This window comes from Dermochelys coriacea, chromosome 11 (assembly GCF_009764565.3).
Source record: "Dermochelys coriacea isolate rDerCor1 chromosome 11, rDerCor1.pri.v4, whole genome shotgun sequence".
Classification (NCBI taxonomy): domain Eukaryota; kingdom Metazoa; phylum Chordata; order Testudines; family Dermochelyidae; genus Dermochelys; species Dermochelys coriacea.
In genome coordinates, this window is record NC_050078.2 from 21,731,167 (window position 1) to 21,743,895 (window position 12,729).

The 12,729-nt window shown below is 39.9% G+C and overlaps 1 protein-coding gene across 1 annotated transcript in view; it reads right to left on the reverse strand.

Moving 5' to 3' along the window:
* Positions 1-12,729, reverse strand: part of LRP1B (LDL receptor related protein 1B) — a 1,336,604-nt gene that overhangs the window by 249,481 nt on the left and 1,074,394 nt on the right. The window contains exons 55-56 of the mRNA XM_043505072.1: positions 9,120-9,307; positions 1,628-1,811 (exon numbers count right to left, since the gene is read on the reverse strand). Of these exons, the coding sequence (XP_043361007.1) occupies positions 1,628-1,811; positions 9,120-9,307 (372 nt within the window). The remainder of the gene's footprint in view (positions 1-1,627; positions 1,812-9,119; positions 9,308-12,729) is intronic.

Here is a 12,729-nt window from a genome sequence, read left to right on the forward strand (position 1 = left end):
AAGTGTTTGACGATAAACTGGAGGATAAATACAGAATAATTATAAGAATGACAAATATAATTTAACACTTTATATTAACTCTTTATACATTGTGCTAAAATGATGTGCTGTACAGTGGACACCCATTTCAGCTATTTTAGCTAATATTTCATACATTCTGCATACATTTTAAACTTAACATAGGACATTCTCCAGTTCTTTGATGGTCAGAGATGTCACCTTCAGGACAGGCTAATTGTGTGTTGTGGAGATAGGCTGCTATGGGGGCTAAAAAGGCCAGGTTAGGATTTCTGGGTGGACTCAATAGCAGCTGGAAAAGTCTCTCTCAGGCTGGGAATGACTCTTACCACAGCCAGCCTTGCTCCAGCATGAACAGCTGCCAATTTAAGTTTGAGAACTTTTTCATTAACACTTTGAAATCTTTACATATTTCAGCTCCAGAATGTATCTCAGATCCTAACTCCTATTTTAGGCTCCACTCGTTCCTCTCATCTGACTGCTCTGTGTCCTGTAAATGCGCAAGTGCCCTATAAGGTAAGGGATAGGGGACAAGAAAATCAGATCCCATCTCTATGCTCTGCCTCTTCACCTTCCTCTCCCATTATTCATGGAAGCAGCAGGAACAAGGGTCTCAGAGATACAAGGGTCTCACTGAGACAGAAAGTAGCCTACTGTTGGGAAAAGAACAGGCCTGCAGGGAGTGCAGGCAGGTCAAGAACAGGAGCATATCTGCCTGCTAGGGAGTTAAGAGGATTTCCAGAGGAGGAGCTCCACAGAGGAGGAATGGAATGTGTTTTGTTTGTGCATGGGAGATGGCTTGTAACTGGTAAAGTAACTGGCAGAGTCTCCTACTCCTAATTCCTCTTTGACCTCCTGCTCCTCAGGTAACTGACACTGTGCAATCCTGAAGGTTGAAATAAGTCAGGAAAGGAACACATATAGGACACAGATAATTAAGCTAAGTTCTAATAAGCTATAAGCTAAGCTAATATATATATATATATATATATATATATATATATTTACTGTGCATACCATTTCAAACAGTCCATTTTGCGCTATGGCAGGAGATAATGTGATAGTACAATAAGAACAGTGAATTGGGCATTTTTTATGCAAAGATCAGAAACACCATATAATTTTCTTTTATCCTCTTTTTTCCATGCTTAGCTTATTATGCAAGCTTAATGAATTAATGTCAGCAAGCTATTCTAAAAATGAAAAAATAAATAAATAAAATAAAATAATGCAGCAGCAGCAGGCTTTTTAGTATTTCACACTATGTTTTTTACTATTACCATGTGACTGAGCAGCAGGTAATATTAGGTGATGTGGTTTTTTTCTGCTTCTGAAATTTCCCAGTGCCTTGTGCATACTTAATAATTCACAGTATCATAATGAACTGTAATTATCCACATAGAGTCCTGTGTGTGGAATACATAATAAAAGTAAAAATTATTCTCACATCCAGACACCTTGCACTGAATTCAGATTTCTGTTTCTGACTGAAAAGGATGCTTTAAACCATCTTTCTAGTCTTTACAGAAGCTGAAACAACACAGATTTCCAAGTTAAAGCTTTTCACAAACAATTTTGGTTATATTTGTGTATAAATAAAATGTGATACCTGAAAGAGATTTACAGCCATTGAGGTTATCAGGTTGTGTTTCATACCCATCTGCACACAAGCATTTGTAAGTTCCATATGTATTGATGCATTGCTGGCTACAGGGAAAGCCAGATGAACATTCATCAATGTCTACACATGTTTTGCCATCATCCTTGAGCCGGAATCCAGGCCAGCATTTGCACTGGGAAAGAAAAACAGGAACACTCATTTTTTATTATTGTTGGTGTCTTTCTGTTTGGCATAAACTTACTAAGAATAACTTAAAAATTAGAAATTGAAGACAGAGTAGTCTGGCACCACCAACCTTTCAAGAATGACACAACTTTAAAATAATCTTTTTTGACCTACTGTTTTAACTTCGGGTAACTTTCTATGTAACAGGAATTTATCAAATGGCACATTAGAGATGTTTGTTGGAGAACTGTCCTACTGAAGTGAAACTACCAAAATGTGCTTTTTCCAGTTTAACAAAATGTTAGGCCTTCCTCCCTTTCTATTCACCTATGACCCTATGACAAAATTGACACTTGGAATGAACAAGAACACTAGAGTGTAAAGTTCTAAAGAAAGTATGGTTACTTACCCTAGTCCTGTGGTTATTAAAGATGTGCTCAAGATTGGATTCTTTTCGACAGTAGTGTCCATTTGGGCTGTGACTGTGCCATAGGAGCCTTTGTGTTCCCCACTTCCTCACTGCCCAAAAAGATGAAGGACGAACTGCATCCAACTGTCCTTCAATTCCTTCACCAATAAAACACCAGGACTCCGTAGCAGTAGGGAAGGAGGGTGGGCCATGGAATGCATGTGAATGCCACATCTCAGAGAAACAGTTACTGTAGGGTAAGTAACTATTCTTCTTCGATTGACTGTTCCCATGCATTTCACTTCTGGTGACTTGCAAGCAGTGACCCCACTGACAGGAGGCTCATGCTCTGTGTCTATTTAAAGAGTGATTGCAGGTCAGCTATGTCAAAATAAGCATCTCATCTTGATGTCTTGCATAGGAAATAGTGTTTTGTGAAAATATTGACTAATCCCCATGTAACTACCCTTCAAATTTCAGAAATTGGTCAGCTTCTTAGGGAAGGTGCAGAAGCTGCCAGTGATGTGGACTATAACCTGCATAGAAGGAACTAATCTAGGTCACTCACAGCATGATATGATGTAATTAGATATCCATTTAGACAGTTTCTGGGTTGATATTGTCAGACCGTTAATCCTATCTGCAGACTCTACAAATAGTCTAGGGAAGTTCTTATGTGGTTTTGTCCTATCCAGATAAAGTGAAAGAGCTCTAATTACATTCACTGTGGGCAGCTTGGCTTCCCCCTGCTTGAAGTATGGCTTGGGAAAGAAAACTGGCAGATGAATCATCTGATTCTAATGAAAGTCAAATGATCTTTGGTAAAAACTTCAGTTGAGGCCGAAGGATCACCTTGTACATAAAGAACACTGTATAAGGTAAACCAGCCATAAATATCATATTGTTGAAGGCAGGGCCCATTAACTCATATAAGACTATATTTAGATTCCAGGAAGGAAGGAGGTCATAGATTGTGGGAAACACACGAATCAGGCCCTTTAGAAATCTAGCAATTGTAGGGTTGGAAAAAATGATGTGACCTTGGATGGGGAAAAGGTAAGGTGTTACTGATACTAAGTGCATTCTTATAGAGTTGATGGACAGCCCTGAGTACTTTAGAGATAAAAGGGTAGTCAGGAATCACAGTATCTGAAGGAGACAGATCGTGTTGTGTTGCCCAAATAAAGAATCTATTCTACCTGGCTGAAGAGAATCCTTCCTGTAGGTTGACATAACACATTGCTGTTGTGTTGTCAGTCAGGATTTGTCTATTAGTCCACATAACACAGGAAGAGACACTTAGAGGCTAGTTATTTATATAAAGGGCAATCTCTTCTACAGTCTAGAGGCCTTGGGTCTGAAAATGGTCCAGATGAGCTCCCCACCCAAGCATGGAAGCATCTGTCTCCAGTATCTTGGTGAAAAGAGGTAGAGAAACATTTGCAAACCTAGAGAGGGTGTTTCTATCAATTTCACAATAAGAGTACTTCTCAAGGGACCTGAATCCTCATGTCTAATGTTTGTTGGATAAATATACAAATTTCAACCACCCTTGCATGCAGCATAAGTGAAGTCTGGCTTGCTGTGTGACATACGTGCAGAAGGCACATGACCGAGAAGTCTGAGAAAGACTCTTGTTTAATATTAAGGGTGAGCATCAGCTGCTTGATGAGATCTACTGTAGTATTGAATGTGTCCTGTGGCAGACAGACTCTTGCTTTGTAGACTTAGTGCTGCCCCCATGAATTCTATTCTTTGGGTTGGTAATAGTGATTTTTTTCCTTTTTGATCCCGAAACCCAGGGTGGTGAAAAGTTGCAGGAACAAGTGAAAGGAGTTGTTCACCTGTTGTGGTGACCTTCCTCCAGTGAGAGAGGAGTTGTTCAACTGTTGAGGTGAGGGATACCCGGATTCCTCACTTTCTTAGTGAGCCACTATGACAGCCAAGCATTTGGTAAACACACTAGTCCTTGGTGCTGTTGAAAGACTGAAGGACAGGATTCTCACTTGGAATCTCAGGTATTTTCTGTTTGTTGGGTGAATTGGTATGTAAACGCAAGCATTTTATAAACTGAGAACCATGAACCAGTCCTGGGAAGCTAAGGATGGGATTATACAGGGTAGAGATACCATGCTGAATTTAAAGCTGTGGATGAAGGTGTTGCATCGCCTCTAATCTAGGATTAGGCACCAGCCTCCCTACCCTCCCCCAACACACACACCTTCTTTTGCAGAATTAGAAAATGATGAAAATAATATAGTTCCCTCCCAACTCCAGAGATGGTGTGATTCCAGAACTCCTGAAAATAAAAGAAAGGCAACTGCCAAAGGGGGTGGGGGAAGGGAAATGGCTCTCAATTATAGTATCAAATTTGCTACCTAGAGTTGGACTCAGAAGGAGTGGTTGTATAGAAAGTACAGAGGGTCTTCATTGATGAAATCTACTTTTTTTCTGGGTGATGCAAAGGGTCTTATCTCTGTATAATGGAAGGAAAAAGGTCTCTGCCTGGAAAGACCTTGTGGTCTGACCTGTTTTCTCCTAGTGTTGGCATATAGACATATGAGCTAACATAGCTCAGACATGGGTGAGGTTTTTCATAGGAGTGGGTGGGTGACATTCTGTGGCCTGCGCTGTGCAGGAGGTCGGACTAGATGATCAGAATGGTCCCTTCTGACCTTAGTATCTATAAGAGGTAAAAAGTAGCTTGCAAATTCTTTAATGCATGCAAGGCTTCATTAATCTTCTTGTTGAACAGGTCACAGCCTTCAAAAGTGAGGTCCTCAATCACCACCTGTACCTTCTTTGGTATTTCTGCAGACTGCAAACATGAATCCCATGGATGTGGCCATTGATTGTGCTGCCATGTCTCATGCATCTAATGCCACCTGAATAGAAGTGAAGGCCACTAGCCTTCAATAGGGTTACCAGATAGAAAGTGTGAAAAATCAGGATGGGGGTGGGGAGTAATAGGCACCTACATAAGACAAAGCCCCAAATATCGGGACTGTCCCAATAAAATAGGGACATCTGGTCACCCTAACTCCCGATAACAGATTTCAATTCTTCCCTGTTGTTTTGAGTGTAGCTTTTTTAAAAAACAAAAGTATGATATCTTGTCCCAATTTAGGTATTCACATTTTGCTAAGAGGGTCTACTAATTAGTAGTGCACATCTGGAAATGCAGAAGTGTAGTTTGTCCTGCTGAATAAATCTAATTTTTTGGATACTTGTCTCTTAGGGTTGTTTTCAGCGGCTCTTGTTGTCTGGATGAATAGCAGCTACTACCAAGGATCCTGGGAGTAGGTGAGTGTAGGAATACTCAAAGCCAGCTAAAGGTAGATGATAGTGTCAATTTGCCACAGATAGAGGGGTCTGCCATAATTGGAATGGACGATCTTCCAGGCACTGGAATGTCAACCAGCCTGGGCAACTCTCCCGGCACTACTATTTCTACAGGGATTTCCAGGGTATTTGCCAGTTGGCACAGAAGTTCTTGCAATATCTTGTAAACATCTGGCTGATTAGAAGTAGTGGGCACTACTGCCTCATCTGGGGAGGAGGAGGATATAGCTGCTGGAATTATCTGTTCCTCAGCTTGCAGGTGTAGGTCTTCACTTTCCTGCTTTTCTTGCTGAACAGAGTGAGTGAGTGCCACCTATGCCTCTTGAATAACCCTACGGGATTTTGCATAGGAGGAAGGTCTAGGTAAAGGTTGGTTTTCTTGCTGGCTGCATCCCCCAAAATACCCAGTAGGGCCATGATTTAACGTTATAGGAGTAAGGGACTGTGGGCATTGGGGGGATGTACCATGATGAGTGCTTTTCCTTAGATCCCCTATGCCCACGACTGTAGTATTAGGTCCTAAACTCTGCCCAACCAGGGGAGGTCTTATGAATGGGACTGAAGTGAGTGAGTAGAGATGCCTCCCTGCTGTGCTCCAAAGGGAAGAAAGAAATGGAATACTTCTCCTCTAGAGGCCGGGGTCTCAGGCGAACTACAGTGTCACTCACAGTTGATGCTGAAGAGGTGCTTGGTACGGTAATGGTGATTGCAGTCAGTACTATAGACAGCACTTTGTGGTACAATGGTAGACACTCAGGCTGTGCAGTCACCTTACAAAGTTCAGTGTTGACAAGGTTGGTGCTGAGAGCAAGTATACTGGGATTATGGGTACTGGGTGTATGATGTCAGTACTGAGGGGTCAGGAACAAAGGAGGTAGAGAGCATGGCTCAAGACAGTACTATTGCCAGGTGACCAGGCTCTGTCAGACTATCAGAATTACATAATTTAGGCTGTGAACTGCTATTTATTGAGCACCTTCAATATGCCCCTTTTTACTAGGATGTGAGGAAGTTGACCTGGATTTATGCTCTTTAAAAGGAACGGTGTTTCTTCGTACCATTTTAGCTGACTGGCTGGAGGAGGACTTAGTTGATTTGCCTTTCTTTCATCAGAAAGCGCAGGAATTCAGACTTGAGTCACAGAAGCTCACAGAAACACTTAAGGATGAAGCCTGTTCAGGCCTGGTTGAGTCTTTTACTCAGGATCTGAGGCGGCTCTCTTCAAGTTCTCCCGGAATAATAGTTTAAGTCAAGCTTCTCTTATGAGTTATTTTCAATAAGAAATGACAAATGGAACAACTATTGGGGATATACCCTTCCTGAGGCAAAATTCAAAATGCACTATGAGTTCCCACCATGCCGCAGAATAGTTACAATACAAGAAAGGCAGCCATGTTAGTCTGTATCCGCAAAAACAATGAAGAGTACTTGTGTCACCTTATAGACTAACAAATTTATTTGGGCATAAGCTTTCGTGGGCTAAAACACATGAAGTGGGATTCAATAGGGGCCACACTTCTTCCTGGCATGGAGATGTAGCCACTGCCTCCCTTTCCCTCCTCTTCCAACTGGGGGTTGCCATCTCTCCCCTTGTGATTTTTTTCTTTAGCTGTCTAGCAAAAAAAAAAAAATGTCTCCTATATTTTAAGGTAAAACAACTGTCCAAACAAATAATCCTTTAATCTTTAACCAATAATCCTTAGCCTTTACTGGGACACAATTTCCTTCAGCTCATCCCCAGGTTCAACAGTTTATCAGCAGCAAATGTTTCCTTTTCTTCTCAGTGCAGTGGTTTCTGCACCATCACTCTAGGTAGCAATGCAGGGATGTGGGGAAGCCCTCTACCTTGGACTCCAACTCCTTGACTCTAATAAGTGAAGTATCTCTGTACTTCAGACACTGCTACTTCCTGCAATTGACTGGTTTGACTTTTAGGCCCTCACAGTAGCACCTTCTCAGGCAGCCGTACACTGCTTCTTCCTAGGCCTTCCCCAGGACTCTTCAGGTTAAACTGTTGTTCTTCCCCAGGTCTTTCCCAGATCTCCTTTGAAGAGGTTAGCCGCAGGTCTTCTCTACCCTTAGTCTCTCCCTACTAAGTGCAGACTGTCTCTATGGATAGGTGCTACTTGCTTTCCTTTAATCACATGACTCTTCACAGTCATGTTCTCCGCAAATTCTCAATCCCATGATTTGGGAGGTAAATCTGGCACAGGTGAAACTTAGTTCTAACTCTCTTAAAGGGGCCATCCTGTGACATGAGACTTCCCTGCCAGAAAATATCTGTTGATGCCTCAGGCTTATGAGTATAAACTTCATTTCACATGGCAAGCACTTCTCAAGTGGTGGAGAGGCGGCTACCTGAATTTAGCAGATCCCCAGAGGTTAAAGATTAGAATTTTCAGGTGGCCAAGAGTCTTTCAGTTTTGAACTCCATTCTCTTGTTCATGTGTGAAATTACATATGACATAATCTGCTTGACTTCTGTAGCCACGTCTGCCACAATGGCAGGAAAATGATTCCTGTGACTAAAACAATAGACAGAAGAGCCCTCCTCCAACCCCAGAAAAGCAGCCTGACCATTCAATGGACGATTTTCTTTTCCATAAGGAGTTGGAGATGCTCTAAAATTCCTTAGCTGATTCAGAGAACCAAGGTCTACCTTATGAGTGGCCCCAAGTTCGCAGTTCAATAGGAGCTGATTCAAGTAGAGAAGAACCTACCATCCATGGAAAAGGGAATGAAACTAATTCAATAAGGCAGACTTGTCATTATAAAACAAGAGGAAACAAATACTCAGGAATCCATTCAAAATGTTAAACAATCATTCTGAAGGTACAAAGGTCCAGGTGGAGTCCCACCATTGGGGAAGAGTGAGCAATTTCTTGGAATTTGGGCCAAAATAACATTCAACCAATGGGTCCTAGACATTGAAGTATAAAAATATATAATTAAGTTTATCAAATGCTCCAGCATCTTGTTCATTCTATTAATGAGCAAAATTCATGAGCAAAGTTGCGTGCACACAAATGGAGGGCACATTTTGAAATTTTGTCCATTAACAGTGCATTGTTCAATTTTTCTTTGTTAATGGAGTCACTATTTCAATCAACTTGGGGAAAGTTTACTATTTGTATTATTTACTATTGGAGGCATGGTCTTATAAGCAATTCTCAGATCATTTGTGTTTTTTGTACATCAGCATGATTTGTTTGGGTTTTTGTAAGTGCTGTATCTTTGAACTTTTGTTATTGTAGGTTCATTACCTTTCAATTAAAATATTCAAGTATTAGATTTTACAACTATATAGAAATAAATGTTGAAATTACTTCATGTATATTTTTCCATTGGTTATAAGTTGAATTTAAGCTCCTGCTTTTTACACAACTGATGGTCATTTGCATACTTGATATATTGATTTGCATAGGTTTGTGATTTTGAGGAGGTTACTTGTTTAAAAGCTAGTACCGCATTCTGAAGTTCTACTAAATGGTTATGTGGTTTACACAATCATACTTAAGGATTAAGAACTTATATTATACTATATTACACACCATGACTACCAACCTTGTACCCAACAGGAAGATCCTGACAATCTTGAGAACAGCCACTGACTTTCTTACTCAAGCATTCATTGATATGGCAGTTTCTCTCATCAGATCCATCACCACAATCCTCTTTATTGTCACAGACCTCTATTTGAGGAATGCATTTGCCATTTTTACAAATGAAAAAAGAACTGTTGCATGACTGTTCTGGAAAAAATAAAATAAAATAAAATAAAACAAATGAAGAACATGTCAGCAGTTCTCATACTTTTCCCATAGTTTGACCCAGCTCTGATAGACTTTTTCATAGGCCAACTCCAAACTGTGGGGACCAGATTTTCTCGTGTTTGTGACTGATCTCATAAGAGTGCTTGCATGATGACAGTAGTTGCTTATATGAAAAAGTTGTGTGTAAATTTTATTTTAGTTTTAGATATCTATATTAAGATAAGTGTTTACTCCTTTCTGAAAAAAGTGAATCATATTGTCTATTCTTCATTTCATCTTCCCCTTTCATCAGTTTGGTTTTGCTAAACTAGAAATAATGAGAAGAACAAGCATCATGTGATCAGCATCACTTCTCTGCAGACCACCGGTGAAAAATCCATAAACTATATATTGGAAACTATGCACAAGGGGGAAAAAAGCTATAGTACAGCAAATTAACTACCCTGTGTATATTAAAAATATCACACACCTGATATAGTCTTCTTGGAAAAACACTGGAAAAAATCATAATACATTTGTAGAGCTATCTAACAGTGAAGATTATTTTTGGTAGCAATGGAGAACTATGTCATAGTAAAATCCTCTAATAGGATTCTCCCCCCCCCCCCAAAAAAAAAACCCAAAACAAAACTAGCTATCTAAAACCTAATTTTGAAAATTTAAGAGGAAAACTAGATGGTTCAGGAGCATCCAGACATGTGATAACTTAACTGTGTACCATAAAAGCTATGAAAATGTGAAAAATAACTATGATGCAAGGTACACAAAATTGAGGAGGTACTGACAGACATAAAGGAGCACTAATAAGATTTTTCACTAGCATCCAAGTCATATGCCTCTAAAAAGTAATACATGTTCAACTAAAGAACATAAGAATGGCCATATTGGATCAGACCAATAATCCATCTAGCTCGGCACCCTGTCTTCCAATGGTGGCCAGTGCCAGATTCATCAGAGGGAATGAGCAGAACAGGGCAATTACTGAGTGATACATCCCTTGTCACCCAGTTCCAGATTCTGGCAGTCAGAGGTTTAGGGATACCCAAAGCATCAGGTTGCATCTTGACCATCATGGCTATACTCCATGAATTTATCTAACTCTTTTTTTAACCCAATTATACTTTTAGCCTCTCACAATGGGTTAACTGTGCATTGTGTGAAGAAGTACCTCCTTATGTTTGTTTTAAACCTGCAGCCTATTAATTTCACTGGGTGACCCCTAGTTCTTGTGTTATGTGACAGGGCGAATCACACTGCCTTATTCACTTTCTGATAGCATTCATGATTTTATACACCTCTATTTTATCCCCCTTAGTCATCTCTCTTCTAAGCTGAGCAGTCTCACTCCTTTTAATCTCTCCTCACATAGAAGCTGTTCCTTACACCTGTTCATTTTTGTTTGCCCTTCTCTATACTTTTTCCAATTCTAATATATTTTTTTGAGATGGGATGACCAAAACTGTATGCAGTACTCAAGGTGTGGGCATATCAGAGCTTTATATAGTGGCATTATGATATTTTCTCTCTCTTTCCTAACAGTTCCTAACATTTTGAACTGTTGCTGTACACTGAGCAGATGTTTTCAGAGAACTATCCATGATGACTGCAAGGTCTTTCTTCGGTATAACAGGTATAATTCAGACCTCATCATTTTATATATATATAATTGGGATTATTTTTTTCCAATGTGCACTACTTTGCACTTATCAACATAGAATGTATCTGTATTTTATCATCCAGTCACTTAGTTTAGTGAGATCTCTTTGTTACTCTTTGCAGTAGCTTTGGACTTAACTAATTTGAGTAATTTTTTAATCGTCTGCAAATTTTGCATCCTCACTGTTCACCCCCTTTCCAGATCATTTATGAATATATTGAACAGCACAGGTCCCAGTACAGATCTGTGTGGGACCCTGATATTTACCTCTTTCCACTGTGAAAACTTACCATTTATTCCTACCCTTTGTTTCCTATCTTTTAACCAGTTACTGATCCATGAGAGGATCCTCCCTCTTATCCCATGAGTCCTTACTTTGCTTAAGAGCCCTTGTTGAGGGACCTTGTCAAAGGCTTTCTGAAAGTCCAAGTACACTATATCTACTGGATCACCCTTATCCACATGCTTGTTGACCACCTCACAGAATTCTAATAGATTGGTGAGGCATGATTTCCCTTTACAAAAGCTGTGCTGATTCTTCCTCAAGATATTGCGTCTGATAATTTTGTCCTTTACTATAGTTAAGTTTATCAGCTTGTGCTGAAGTTAAGCTTACCTTCCTGTAATTGCCAGGATCACCACTGGAGCTCTTTTTAAAAATGTGTTACATTAGCTATCCTTCAGTCACCTAATACAGAGGCTGCTTTAAGCGATAGGTTACACACCACAGTTAAGTGGTTTATAGATTATCTGGAACTTTCTCAGGGCCTCCATCATGCATGCTGCATGACACCCATGTTTCCTATGGGTATGTCTACACAGCAAAAAACAAAAACAAAAAACAGTGAGTATCAGATCCTGGGTCAACTGATTTTAGGCATGTGGAGTTTGTGCTGCTGGGAAAAAAATAGCAGTGTAGGCATTTTCTGTGACCCTCCCCCCTCGACTGGGTTTCAGAACCCAGGCTCCAGTGCGAGCCCAAATGTCTACACTGCTATTTTTAGCCCTGCAATACCCAAATCAGTTGACCTGAGGTCTGTGATCTGGAACCACAGTGGGGTTTCTGCTGTGCAGACATACCCTTTATCTTGTATTAAGTACTTAGGCTGAGTCAGCATGGTGACCAGTAACAGCCTCTAGTATAACTTGAGAAACTCCTTAGGATTTGAAATCTCTGCAGCAATATGTGATTAAATATTAAAATTACTATTTTACATGGTAGTGGAAACAAATGATAATTAATATTTATTGCTTAAATATCATGGTTCAACATGCTTCAACATTCAGGGCCCAATCTTGATCCTGATAAAGAAAATGGGAATTTTACCATTGACTTTAACAGAAACAGGATTATACCCTTATGGTCAGCTTCTAGTTTTAAATAAATGTGCACATTCATACCCTCACAGAACAAATTTCTGCACCTGTGCTTAGGTATCCTAATTTAGCAACAGAATCTTAAATAGTGAACATTCGGATCAATATACTATAGTATTGTCTTGCAGACAATGCATGATCCTCATGAAAGCTTGTATAATGGGCTATACTAATGCCTTAATGAGGATAAGGTGTGAGTGGAAGAACTGTTCACATATAGCTCTCCCCTTGCAAAACGACATGGAATAGTCCACTACCTCCAAAAGAGGATAAATTAGCATAATAGAAACAATTAAGCTTCAGTAGCATTGATAAAAGGAGTGGAACACATTTACATTTTGTGACTAATAAAAGTGGAGAGAACTTT